We start from the raw sequence: 12,931 nt of genomic DNA, 5'->3' as shown, positions 1-12,931 counted from the left end.
TTAAGCCCCCCCCAGCTGTTAGAAGCACAGGTAGCCCCGCCCACTCTGCCTGTAGCCCCGCCCACTCTGCCTGTAGCCCCGCCCCCTTTCCGGGAGGGGAGCGATTCCCCTTGATGCCAAAGCCAAGGGGCGGGGTTTGGTGGCATTGCCCTTTTAATGGCACTGGTGGCCCCACAATGTCATGGCATGGCCCTTTTAAGAGCTGGCGGGGGGGGGTTGACAGCCCGGTAAGTGTGTGGGGGGGTGACATCGCCCTTTTAAGACCGGCTGTGGGGCCCAGTAGCGCCCTCCGGCATCACCCTTTGAAGAGTGTTGCCCTTTGAAGAGCCGCTGGTGGGGTCCACGGGGAATGTGGGGGGGTCTTAAAGGGGCAATGCCAGCACCGGCACGGCACGCTCCTCCCGTTGGGCACTGGCCCCTTTAAGAGCGGCACCGGAAGCGCGTCAGAGGCCCGGAAGTGGCGGTGGGCACTTGGCCCCGCCCCCTGCAAGCAGGTCGGTGGCACCGGGAGCCCCGGGGGGGTGGGGAGCGGGAGGCGGCCAATGGGGTGGGGGGAGCTGGGGAGGCAGCCAATGGGGGGGGAGGGAGGATGGGGGGGGCTTGGGGGCAACCAATGGCAGGGAGGCTCCCAGGGGGGAGAGCCAATGGGGTGGAAGAAGGGGGTAGCGGGGCACCAGGGGGGCGGCCAATGGGGTGGAGGTGCTGAGTGGGTCAGCCAATGGGTGTTGACCCCCAGTTGGGTCAGCCAATGGGTGAAGACGACCCAGTTGGGTCAACTGTTGGGTGTTGACCCCCCAGTTGGGTCAACCAATGGGGGAAGGAGGCCCAGTTGGGTCAACCAATGGGTGAAGAAGACCCAGTTGGGTCAACCAATGGGGGAGGGAGGCCCAGTTGGGCCAGCCGATGGGTTTTGACCCCCTTGTCACATCAGCCAATGGGTGAAGGTGCCCCAGTTGGGTCAACCAATGGGTGCAGACACCCCGGTTGGGTCAACCAATGGCCGTTGACCTCCCGCTTGAGCCAGCCAATGGCCGAGCACCCCGAATCGGGCCGACCAACGGGCGAAGACGCCCCGGTTGGGTCCCCCCAACGCTAGAAGACCTCCCCACCTCCCCCCCGCCCCCGCCGGTGACCAATGGGACGCCCGCCTCCCGCCGCAGGCCCCGCCCCCCCGGCGCCATGGGGCCCCGGCGGCTGCTGCTGCTGCTGGCGCTGGCGTGGGCGGGGGGGGCGGCGCCGGGCCGCTATGCCCCCGGCGACCCGGTGCCCCTCTACGTGGCCACCGTGGGGCCCTACCACAACCCCGGCGAGACCTACGGCTACTACGCCCTGCCCGTCTGCCGCCCCCCGGGCCCCGCCCCCCGGCCCCGCCCCCCCGCCATGGCCGCCTCCCTCTACCGCATCCGCTTCCGCCGCGACGCCCCCCGCGCCCCGCTCTGCACCCTGCGGCTCGGCCCCGATGAGGTGAGGGGGGGGCCGGGGGTGTGGGGCTGGGACGCCTGGGCCCCGCCGTGGGGCTGTTGTGGGGTCTGGGTAGACCTGATGGCCAAGATGGGAGCCTGCTGTGGGGTGGCTGGAGGTCTGGGTAGACCTGATGGCCAAGATGGGAGCCTGCTGTGGGGTGACCTGGGGTCTGGGTAGACTTGATGGCCAAGATGGGAGCCTGCTGTGGGGCAGCTGAGGGTCTGGGTAGACCTGATGGCCCGGACGGGAGCTTGGTGTGGGGAGGGATTTGGGGCCCAGATGCCTGGATCCTGGGGGGGGCGGGGGGGGGACAGAGCCAGGACGCCTGGGCCCATGGGGTGGGGATGGCACACCTGGGCCCTGCTGTGGGGCAGCTGTGGGGTGGGGGTAGACCTGATGGCCAAGATGGGAGCCCACCATGGGGAGGGATTTGGGGCCTGGGCAGCTGGGTCCAGGGTGGGGGGGGCAGAGCCAGGACGCCTGGGCTCCTCCTAGGGGGCGGGGCCAAGACTCCTGGGCTCATAGGGTGGGGCTGGGACACCTGGGCCCCTCCATGGGGTAACAGTGGGGGTCTGGGTAGACCTGATGGCCAAGATGGGAGCTTGGTGTGGGGAGGGATTGGGGGCCTGGACCCCTGGATCCTGGGTGGGGGGCAGAGCCAGGACGCCTGGGCCCCTGCTAGGGGGCGGAGCCAAGACACCTGGGCCCATGGGGTGGGGCCCAACTGCCTGGATCCGCCATGGGGCAGCGGGATGGGAGTGGGTAGACCTGATGGCTGGGATGGGAGCTTGGTGTGGGGAGGGATTCCTGGCTCCTATTGGGCTCCTGCTAGGGGGCGGGGCCCGGACGCCTGGGCCCCTTCTCGGGGAGCTCACCCGGACGCCTGGGCCCCGTCCCGGGCTGGGGGAAGGGCTCCAGGTCACCTGGGTCCCTCCTGGAAGGCCGAAGGTGGAGGAGAAGGTAGACCTGGCCTCCGGGTTGGAGGGGAGGAGCCACGCCCGGACGCCTGGGCCCACTTTCTGCCCCTCCCCCCCCCCCCCAAAACCAGGTGGAGCAGCTGCGGGCGGCCGTGGAGGCCCTCTACTACTTCGAGTTCGTGGTGGACGAGCTGCGGGTGCGGGGCTTCGTGGGGGCGGTGGAGGAGGGCGGGGGGCCGCCCCACGGCCGCCGCCTCGGCCTCTGGACCCACCTCGACTTCCACCTGGCCTGGCGGGGCGACCGCGTGGTGGCCGCCAACCTCAGCACGGGCTCCGCCCGCCCCCGGGGGCTGCCCCGGGGCCCCCTGGCCCTGACCCACACGTATGGGGTGCGCTGGAGCCGGGCGCCGGCGGGGCGGGGCCGGGCGCAGGCCGCCGCCCTCCGCCGGCCCCCCCCGGACCTCCACCGCTTGGCCTTGCTCAACGGGGCCGCGCTGGTGGCCCTGCTGGGCGGCTTCGTGGCCGTGGTCCTCCTGCGGGTGCGGCGCAGCCAGGGGGCGCCGGCCGGCGGCCGCGGGGAGGCGGCGGCCATCTTGGAGGACCCCGACGGCGGCTGGAAGGCCGTGCGGGGCGACGTCTTCCGGCCTCCGCCGCGGCCCGGGCTGCTCAGCGCCTCGCTGGGCGCCGGCTGCCAGCTCCTGGCCTTGGGGGCCGGGGGGCTGGCGCTGGGAGGAGCCGGGGGGCGGGGCCAAGGCCCGGGCGGGGCCGCCGCCCTCCTCTACGCCCTCACCGCCCCCCCCGCCGGCTACGTGGCCGGCGGCCTCTACCGTCGCCTCGGCGGGCGCCGATGGGTGGCCAATGGGGTGCTCACCAGCGGCATCTTCGCCGGTGAGGGGCCCCTCTAGGGGGCGTTTGGTGTCTATGGGGCCCCTCTGGTCGCTCTTGGTTGGGCTGGGCTCTATGGTCCCCGTTGGGTGGCCCTGGGGCGTCTGGGCTCTATGGGGCCCCTCTGGTCGGTCTTGGTTGGGCTGGGCTCTATGGTACCCGTTGGGTGGCCCTGGGGCGTCTGGGCTCTACGGGGCCCCTCTGGTCGCTCTTGGTTGGGCTGGGCTCTATGGTCCCCGTTGGGTGGCCCTGGGGTGTCTGGACTCCATGGGGCCCCTCTGGTCGCTCTTGGTTGGGCTGGGCTCTATGGTCCCCGTTGGGTGGCCCTGGGGTGTTTGGTCTCTATGGGGCCCCTCTGGTCGGTCTTGGTTGGGCTGGGCTCTATGGTCCCCGTTGGGTGGCCCTGGGGTGATCGGTCTCCATGGGGCCCCTCTGGTCGCTCTTGGTTGGGCTGGGCTCTATGGTCCCCGTTGGGTGGCCCTGGGGTGTCTGGGCTCCATGGGGCCCCTCTGGTCACTCTTGGTTGGGCTGGGCTCTATGGTCCCCGTTGGGTGGCCCTGGGGTGATCGGTCTCCATGGGGCCCCTCTGGTTGCTCTTCGTTGGGCTGGGCTCTATGGTCTCTCTCTATGGAGGCTTTCGGTGAGGCCTCTCTGGTGCCTCTTGGGTGTGTCTCTATGGTCCCTGGGGAGAAATGTGGGAGGACCCTTGGGGAGAGGCCTCTCTGGTGTCCCTTGGGGGTGTCTCTATGGTCTCCAGGAAGAAATGGGGGGGCTGGGGAGGCCTCTCTGGTGCCCCTTGGAGGTGTCTTTATGGCCGCCTGCCCCACAGGGCCCTTCCTGGTGACCTGGAGCGTGGTCAACGCGGTGCACTGGGCCCACGGCTCCACCCGGGCGCTGCCGGCCGCCGCCGGGGGGCTGCTGCTGGCCACGTGGCTCCTCCTGGGCCTCCCATTGGTCCTCCTGGGCGCCGCCGCCGGGCGCAGCCGGGCCGGCCCCCTCGAGGCCCCCGGCCGCCCCAAGGGCGCCGCCCGGCCCATCCCGCCCCAGCCCTGGTACCGGGCCACTCTGGTCCACGCCGTCGTTGGAGGCTTCCTCCCCTTCAGGTGAGTCCTCCGGGGCCTCTCTGGGGCGTCTACGGGAGTCTCTGTGGTCCCTGGAGGTGGTCGGGCCTGTCTGGAGCGTCTAGGCAAGACTCTATGGGCCTTGCTGTGTCTTTCTATACTGCCTAGGAGAGACTCTATGGTCCCCAGAGGTGGCCAAGCCTCTCTGGAGCGTCTAGAGGAGACTCTATGGGTCCTGCTGGGTCTTTCTGTAGAGTCTAGGCAAGACTCTATGATCCCTGGAGGTGGTCAGGCCTCTCTGGAGGGTCTAGGAGAGAGTCTATGGTCCCCGGAGGTCGTTGGGCCTCTCTGGAGCATGTAGGCAAGACTCTATGGCCCCTAGTGGGTCTTTCTGTCACACCTAGGCGAGACTCTATGGTCCCTAGAGCTAGTTGGGTCTTTCTGGCGCCTCTAAGTGAGACTCTATGGCCCCTAGTGGGTCTTTCTGTCACACCTAGGCGAGACTCTATGGTCCCTAGAGGTAGTTGGGTCTTTCTGGAGCCTCTAAGTGAGACTCTATGGCCCTGGTGGGTCTTTCCATCACGCCTAGGTGAGACTCTATGGTCCCTGGACAGAGTTGGGTCTTTCTGGAGCCTCTAAGTGAGACTCTATGGCCCCGGTGGGTCTTTCCATCATGCCTAGGCGAGACTCTATGGTCCCTAGAGGCAGTCAGGCCTTTCTGGTGCCTCCAGACAAGACTCTATGGCCCCTGGTGGGTCTTTCCATCATGCCTAGGCGAGACTCTATGGTCCCTAGAGGCAGTCAGGCCTTTCTGGCACTTCTAGACAAGACTCTATGGCCCCTGGCGGGTCTTTCCGTGCCATCTGGGCAGGACTCCGTAGTCTAACGAGCCCCCGTCCCCCCCCCCCCCCAGCGCCGTCTCGGTGGAGCTCCACTACGTCTTCGCCACGGCGTGGGGCCGGGAGCCCTACGCCCTCGACGGCGACCTCCTGGCCTGCGTCTGCGCCGTGCCGCTGGCCGTGGGCGCCTGCCTCTCCGTGGCCCTCACCTACCTGCAGCTCGCCGGGGAGGACTTCCGGTGGTGGTGGCGCCCGGCCCTCGGCGCCGGCTCCGCCGGCCTCTTCCTCCTCCTCTACGCCCTCTTCTACTTCTGCTGCCGCTCCAACATGTCCGGCCCGGTGCAGACGGTGGAGTTCTTCGGCTACTGCCTGCTGGCGGCCTACGCCGCCGCCCTCGCCATGGCCGCCGTCGCCTTCTTCGCCTCCTTCACCTTCGTCCGCTACATCTACGTCAACCTCAAGATGGACTGAGGCGGGGCCGGGGCGCAGGCGCAAGATGGCCGCCCCCCCCCCTGTGCTGCGGCGGAGGCGGGGCCGGTCTGCCCAAGATGGCCTCCTTCGCCTGCCCGAGGCGGCCGTCGGGTCTGCCCAAGATGGCCGCCTGCCCCCTCTGCCCACCGCAGCTCAAGATGGCCGCCCCCCATGGCAGCATCCGTGGGGCGAGGCCATTTTGGGCCCCCCCCCGCACACTTCCCCTCCCCCTTGCTGGGAGGGGCCGCCTCCCATTGGCCGGCGTTGGCCAATCGGGACACGGGGCTGTGTCTGGAGGCCTCTCTGCAGAGTCTAGATGAGTCTCTATGGTCCCCCCAGGCCTTGGAGGTCTGTCTAGGCTGCCTAGAGGAGTCTCTATGGTCCCCCCAGGCGACTGGGGACTCTCTAGGCTGCCTGGGGGAGTCTCTATGGTCCCCCCAAGGCCATAGGGGTCTCTCTAGGCTGCCGGGAGGAGTCTCTATTGTCCCCCCAGGCCATGGAGGGTCTCTCTGGGCTGCTTGGAGGAGTCTCTACGGTCCTCCTAGGCCATGAGGGTCTCTCTAGGGGGATCTCTATGGTCCCTGCAGGCAGGTAGGCCAGTCTGGACGGTCTGGTTGGGTCTCTATGGTCTTGCGCCCTGGAGGCCTTTCTGGACCATCCAAAATGAGCCTCTCTTGCCCCCGTAGGCCATGGAGGCCGCTCTGGACCCTCAAGGTGAGTCTCTATGGTCCTCCCAGGCGGGCGGGCCTCTCCGGACGGCCCCGTTGGGCCTCCGTGGTCGCCGTTCTGGAGCCTCTAGACGAGTCTCTATGGCCACCACGGGGCTGAGGGGGCGGGGCTTGGGGGCGGCGCTCTGATTGGTCGCTCCGTGTCGGTGTTTGGTAATAAAAAAGGAGGAAAAACCACATTTTTTTGGTGAACTGGGGGGGCCCAGGCGTCCGGGGGAGGGGCCCAGGCGTCCGGGCTCCTCCCTCCCGCGCAGACCCCGCCCCGAGGCGATCGAGACGCGGGTCCTCCGCGGCGGCCGGAAGGGCCGGAAGCGCCGCTCCGGGCGGCCGGAAGTGGCGGCTCGGCTGCTCCGGGCCCTTCACGTGGGGCAGCGGCGGCTCCGTCATGGCGGCGCCCGAGCTGGAGCCGCTCCTGGCCGAGCTGCTGGAGCCCGACAGCGGCCGCGTGCGGCGGGTAACGGGGCCCAGGCGTCCGGGAGGGGCCCAGGCGTCCGGGGGGGGCCCAGGCGTCCGGGGAGGGGCCCAGGCGTCCGGGAGAGGGGCCCAGGCGTCCGGGAGAGGGGCCCAGGTGTCCGGGAAAGGGGCCCAGGCGTCCGGGAGAGGGGCCCAGGCGTCCCGGAGAGGGGCCCAGGTGTCCGGGAAAGGGGCCCAGGCGTCCGGGGGGGCCCAGGCGTCCGGGAGAGGGGCCCAGGCGTCCCGGAGAGGGGCCCAGGTGTCCGGGAAAGGGGCCCAGACGTCCGGGAAAGGGCCCAGGCGTCCGGGAAAGGGGCCCAGGCGTCCGGGGAGGGGTCCAGGAGTCCGGGGAGGGGCCCAGGCGTCCGGGGAGGGGCCCAGGTGGCCGGGAAAAGGGCCCAGGCGGCCGGGGGGGGGGACCCAGGTGTCCAGGGAGGGGCCCAGGCGTCCGGGAAGGGCCCAGGCATCCAGAGAGGGGCCCAGGCGTCTGGGAAAGGGTCCAGGCGTCCGGGGAAGGGGCTCAGACACCCAGGGAAGGGGCCCAGGCATCCGGGAGGGACCCAGGTGTCCGGGGGGGCCCAGGCATCCGGGAGGGGCCCAGGCGTCCGGGGGGGGCCCAGGCGTCCGGGAAGGGGCCCAGGTGTCCAGGGAAGGGGCCCAGGCATCTGGGGAAGGGGCCCAGGCGTCCGGGCCCCGCCCTCCCAGCGGCTCCGCCCCCCCCGCAGGCCACCGCCCGCCTCCGCGAGGCCTTCGCCGACCCCCAGACCCCCGCCCGCCTCAGCCTCCTGCTCACCGCCTCCCCCCGGCCCCAGGTGGGACCTCCGGCGGCCCATGATGCTCTGCGGCGCCCTCGGGGGGGGGGCCTCCCCCTTCCCCCCCCCCTCCGTGTCCGTTTCGGGGCCCCCCAAAACCCCCGTGTCAGTTTCAACCCCCCTCTTAAACCTTTAACGTCAGTTTCAAGCCTCTTTTTAACCTTTAATGTCAGTTTCAAGCCCCCCCTTTAACCTTTAATGTCAGTTTCGGGGCCCCCCCCCAATTTTCCACGTCAGTTTCGGGGCTGCATCCCAATTTTTGCCAATTTTGAGACCTTTTTTGTTCCTTTTCTGTCAGTTTGAAGTTTTTTTTTAACCTTTAATGTCAGTTTCAAGCCCCCCCTTAAACCTTTAATGTCAGTTTCAAGCCCCCCCCCCAATTTTCCACGTCAGTTTCGGGGCCTCATCCCAATTTTTGCCCATTCTGAGGCCTTTTTTGTTCCTTTTCTGTCAGTTTCAAGCCTTTTTTTAACCTTTAATGTCAGTTTCAAGCCCCCCCTTAAACCTTTAATGTCAGTTTCAAGCCCCCCCTTTAACCTTTAATGTCAGTTTCGGGGCCCCCCCCCAATTTTCCACGTCAGTTTCGGGGCTGCATCCCAATTTTTGCCAATTTTTAGACCTTTTTGGTTCATTTTTTGTCAGTTTCAAGCCTTTTTTAACCTTTAATGTCAGTTTCAAGCCCCCCCTTTTACCTTTAATGTCAGTTTCGAGGCCCCCCCCCAATTTTCCACGTCAGTTTCGGGGCCGAATCCCAATTTTTGCCCATTCTGAGACCTTTTTTGTTCCTTTTCTGTCAGTTTCAAGCCTCTTTTTAACCTTTAATGTCAGTTTCGGGGCCCCCCCCCCCAATTTTCCACGTCAGTTTCGGGGCTGCATCCCAATTTTTGCCAATTTTGATTCCTTTTTTGTCAGTTTCAAGCCTTTTTTTAACCTTTAATGTCAGTTTCGAGGGCCCCCCCCCAATTTTCCATGTCAGTTTCGGGGCCTCATCCCAATTTTTGCCCATTCTGAGACCTTTTTTGTTCCTTTTCTGTCAGTTTCAAGCCTTTTTTAACCTTTAATGTCAGTTTCAAGTTCATCCTTAAACCTTTAATGTCAGTTTCGAGGCCCCCCCCAATTTTCCACGTCAGTTTCGGGGCCGCATCCCAATTTTTGCCTATTCTGAGACCTTTTTTGTTCCTTTTTTGTCAGTTTCAAGCCTTTTTTAACCTTTAATGTCAGTTTCAAGCCCCCCCTTTTACCTTTAATGTCAGTTTCGAGGCCCCCCCCAATTTTCCACGTCAGTTTCGGGGCCTCATCCCAATTTTTGCCAATTTTGAGACCTTTTTTGTTCCTTTTTTGTCAGTTTCAAGCCTTTTTTTAACCTTTAATGTCAGTTTCGAGGCCCCCCCCATTTTTCCACGTCAGTTTCGGGGCCGCATCCCAATTTTTGCCCATTCTGAGACCTTTTCTGTCAGTTTCAAGCCTTTTTTAACCTTTAATGTCAGTTTCAAGCCCCCCCTTAAACCTTTAATGTCAGTTTCGAGGCCCCCCCCCCAATTTTCCACGTCAGTTTCGGGGCCTCATCCCAATTTTTGCCAATTTTGAGACCTTTTTGGTTCATTTTTTGTCAGTTTCAAGCCTTTTTTTAACCTTTAATGTCAGTTTCAAGTTCATCCTTAAACCTTTAATGTCAGTTTCGAGGCCCCCCCCCAATTTTCCACGTCCGTTTCGGGGCCGAATCCCAATTTTTGCCCATTCTGAGACCTTTTTTGTTCCTTTTCTGTCAGTTTCAAGCCTCTTTTTAACCTTTAATGTCAGTTTCAAGCCCCCCCTTAAACCTTTAATGTCAGTTTCGAGGCCCCCCCCCATTTTCCACGTCAGTTTCGGGGCCAAATCCCAATTTTTGCCCATTCTGAGACCTTTTTTGTTCCTTTTCTGTCAGTTTCAAGCCTCTTTTTAACCTTTAATGTCAGTTTCAAGCCCCCCCTTAAACCTTTAATGTCACTTTCGAGCCCCCCCCCAATTTTCCACGTCAGTTTTGAGGCTGCATCCCAATTTTTGCCCATTCTGAGACCTTTTTTGTTCCTTTTCTGTCAGTTTCAAGCCTTTTTTAACCTTTAATGTCAGTTTCAAGCCCCCCCTTAAACCTTTAATGTCAGTTTCAAGCCTCTTTTTAACCTTTAATGTCAGTTTCAAGCTCCCCCTTAAACCTTTAATGTCAGTTTCGGGCCCCCCCCCCCCAACTTTCCACGTCAGTTTTGAGGCCGCATCCCAATTTTTGCCCATTCTGAGACCTTTTTTGTTCCTTTTCTGTCAGTTTCAAGCCTCTTTTTAACCTTTAATGTCAGTTTCAAGCCCCCCCTTAAACCTTTAATGTCACTTTCGAGCCCCCCCCCCAACTTTCCACGTCAGTTTCGGGGCCGCATCCCAATTTTTGCCAATTTTGAGACCTTTTTTGTTCCTTTTCTGTCAGTTTCAAGCCTTTTTTAACCTTTAATGTCAGTTTCAAGCCCCCCCTTAAACCTTTAATGTCAGTTTCGAGGCCCCCCCCAATTTTCCACGTCAGTTTCGGGGCCGCATCCCAATTTTTGCCCATTCTGAGACCTTTTTTGTTTCTTTTCTGTCAGTTTCAAGCCTTTTTTAACCTTTAATGTCAGTTTCAAGCCCCCCCTTAAACCTTTAATGTCGGTTTCGAGGCCCCCCCCCCAATTTTCCACATCAGTTTCGGGGCCGCATCCCAATTTTTGCCAATTTTGAGACCTTTTTTGTTCCTTTCGCGTCAGTTTCAAGGTCGCCCGCGACCCCGTTTGTCGGTTTTCGGGGTCCTTTTTGCGCCTTTCTTGTCAGTTTCGAGGGCGTTTTGGGTCTTTTTTGTCAGTTTCGAGACCCCCCCCCCCAAACTTTGATGGTTTCTAGTCGTTTCTGGGTCGGTTTCGATCCGTCCGCCATGTTTTTTCCTCGTCGGTTTCCGGGATCGTTTTGGTCCCTCCGTGTCAATTTCGCGTTTTTTCACCATTTTTGTCAGTTTTGAGACCCCCCGGTGGCCATTTTGTCGGTTTCCGGGCTCGTTTTGGTCCCTCCATGTCAATTTAACCTTTTTCCAACCGATTTTGTCGGTTTTGAGACCCCCCCGCAGCCATTTTGTCGGTTTCCGAGCTCGTTTTGGTCCCTCCATGTCAATTTCACATTTTTCCACCATTTTTGTCAGTTTCGAGACCCCTCTTGCGGCCATTTTGTCGGTTTCCCGGGCTCGTTTTGGTCCCTCCGTGTCAATTTTGCGTTTTTCCACCATTTTTGTCGGTTTCAAGACCCCCCTGGCGGCCATTTTGTCGGTTCCGGGCACCCGTGTCGGTTTCAAGACCCCCCCGGCGGCCATTTTGTCGGTTTCAAGACCCCCCGGCGGCCATTTTGTCGGTTTCCGGGCTCGTTTTGGTCTCTCTGTGTCAATTTCGCATTTTTCCAACTGATTTTGTCGGTTTGGAGACCCCCCGGCGGCCATTTTGTCGGTTCCGGGCACCCGTGTCGGTTTCAAGACCCCCCCGGCGGCCATTTTGTCGGTTTCAAGACCCCCGGCGGCCATTTTGTCGGTTTCCGGGCTCGTTTTGGTCCCTCTGTGTCAATTTCGCATTTTTCCAACTGATTTTGTCGGTTTGGAGACCCCCCGGCGGCCATTTTGTCAGTTTCAAGACACCCCCGGCGGCCATTTTGTCGGTTTCCGGGCACCCGTGTTGGTTTCAAGACCCCCGGCGGCCATTTTGTCGGTTTCCGGGCGCCCGTGTCGGTTTCAAGACCCCCCTGACGGCCATTTTGTCGGTTTCAAGACCCCCGGCGGCCATTTTGTCGGTTTCCGGGCACCCGTGTTGGTTTCAAGACCCCCCGGCGGCCATTTTGTCGGTTTCAAGACCCCCCCGGCGGCCATTTTGTCGTTTCCGGGCGCCCGTGTCGGTTTCAAGACCCCCCGGCGGCCATTTTGTCAGTTTCAAGACCCCCCCGGCGGCCATTTTGTCGGTTTCAAGACCCCCCCCGGCGGCCATTTTGTCGGTTTCAAGACCCCCCCCGGCGGCCATTTTGTCGGTTTCAAGACCCCCCCGGCGGCCATTTTGTCGTTTCCGGGCGCCCGTGTCGGTTTCGAGCCCCCCCGACGGGCGAGGCTGGCTCGTTCCGTGGCCCCGCCCCTTCCTGGTGCCAGGCCCCGCCCCTTCCTGGTGCCAGGCCCCGCCCCCAAGCCCTCCCCCCCCCCCCCCCCAGGTGCGGCAAATGCGGCGGTGCTGCTGCGGCGGCGGCTCCTGGGACGTTGGAGCCGCCTGGACCCCGCCCTGCGCCAGAGGTGGGTGCCGGGGGGGGGGCGGGGCTACGGGAGGGGGCGGGCAAGATGGCGGCGGGGGCGGGGCTAACGCCCGGCCTCTCCCCCTGCCCCCCCCCCACAGGCTCCCGGCGCTGCTGGCCGAGGCCCTGGAGCGGGAGACGGAGTGAGTGCGACCCCCCCCCCAAATAATGGCGGTTTCGGGACCCCCCCAAAAATCATGGTGGTTTCGGGACCCCCCCAAAAATCACGGCGGTTTCGGGACCCCCCAAAATCATGGCGGTTTCGGGACCCCCAAATCCCAGTGGTTTTGAGACCCCCCCCCAAAATCATGGCGGTTTCGGGACCCCCCCAAATCAGGGTGGTTTTGCACCCCCCCCAAATCATGGCGGTTTCGGGACCCCCCCAAAAATCACGGCGGTTTCGGGACCCCCCAAAATCACAGCGGTTTTGGGACCCCCCCAAAAATCATGGCGGTTTCGGGACCCCCCCAAATCATGGCGGTTTTGAGACCCCCCCAAAAATCAGGGCAGTTTCAAGACCCCCCAAATCACGACGGTTTCGAGACCCCCCCCCAAAAATCACAACGGTTTTGAGACCCCCCCCAAACCACGGCGGTTTCGAGACCCCCCCAAATCATGGCGGTTTCGGGAGCCCCCCAAATTGCGGCGGTTTCGAGACCCCCCCAAAAAATCAAGGCGGTTTCGAGACCCCCCAAATCACAGCGGTTTCAAGACCCCCCCAAAAATCACGGCGGTTTTGAGACCCCCCCCAAATCACGGCAGTTTTGAGACCCCCCCCCCCAATCGTGGCGGTTTTGGGACCCCCCCAAAATCATGGCAGTTTTGGGACCCCCCCAAAAATCATGGTGGTTTCGGGACCCCCCCAAAAATCACGGTGGTTTCGGGACCCCCCCAAATCACGGCGTTTCGAGACCCCCCCAAAAATCACGGCGGTTTCGAGACCCCCCCAAAATCATGCGGTTTTGGGACCCCCCCAAAATCACGGCGGTTTTG

General features: G+C 62.9%; 2 protein-coding genes across 2 annotated transcripts in view; both read left to right on the top strand.

The window, feature by feature from the left end:
- The first annotated feature begins 451 nt into the window (after positions 1-451).
- Positions 452-6,542, top strand: LOC135325369 (transmembrane 9 superfamily member 1-like). The gene is made up of 6 exons (XM_064503339.1): positions 452-494; positions 1,161-1,464; positions 2,513-3,269; positions 4,096-4,369; positions 5,241-5,638; positions 5,695-6,542. The coding sequence occupies exons 2-5, from the start codon at positions 1,180-1,182 to the stop codon at positions 5,635-5,637; spliced, it is 1,713 nt and encodes a 570-aa protein (XP_064359409.1). The 5' UTR covers positions 452-494; positions 1,161-1,179; the 3' UTR covers position 5,638; positions 5,695-6,542.
- LOC135325348 (importin-4-like) overlaps positions 5,715-12,931 on the top strand; it is a 44,584-nt gene continuing 37,367 nt past the window's right edge. The window contains exons 1-6 of the mRNA XM_064503316.1: positions 5,715-5,820; positions 6,324-6,351; positions 6,620-6,819; positions 7,544-7,630; positions 11,861-11,939; positions 12,040-12,081. Of these exons, the coding sequence (XP_064359386.1) occupies positions 5,715-5,820; positions 6,324-6,351; positions 6,620-6,819; positions 7,544-7,630; positions 11,861-11,939; positions 12,040-12,081 (542 nt within the window). The remainder of the gene's footprint in view (positions 5,821-6,323; positions 6,352-6,619; positions 6,820-7,543; positions 7,631-11,860; positions 11,940-12,039; positions 12,082-12,931) is intronic.

The sequence above is a fragment of the Dromaius novaehollandiae genome, chromosome 36 (assembly GCF_036370855.1).
Source record: "Dromaius novaehollandiae isolate bDroNov1 chromosome 36, bDroNov1.hap1, whole genome shotgun sequence".
Lineage (NCBI taxonomy): Eukaryota > Metazoa > Chordata > Aves > Casuariiformes > Dromaiidae > Dromaius > Dromaius novaehollandiae.
This window is presented reverse-complemented; position numbering and strand designations above follow the sequence as displayed.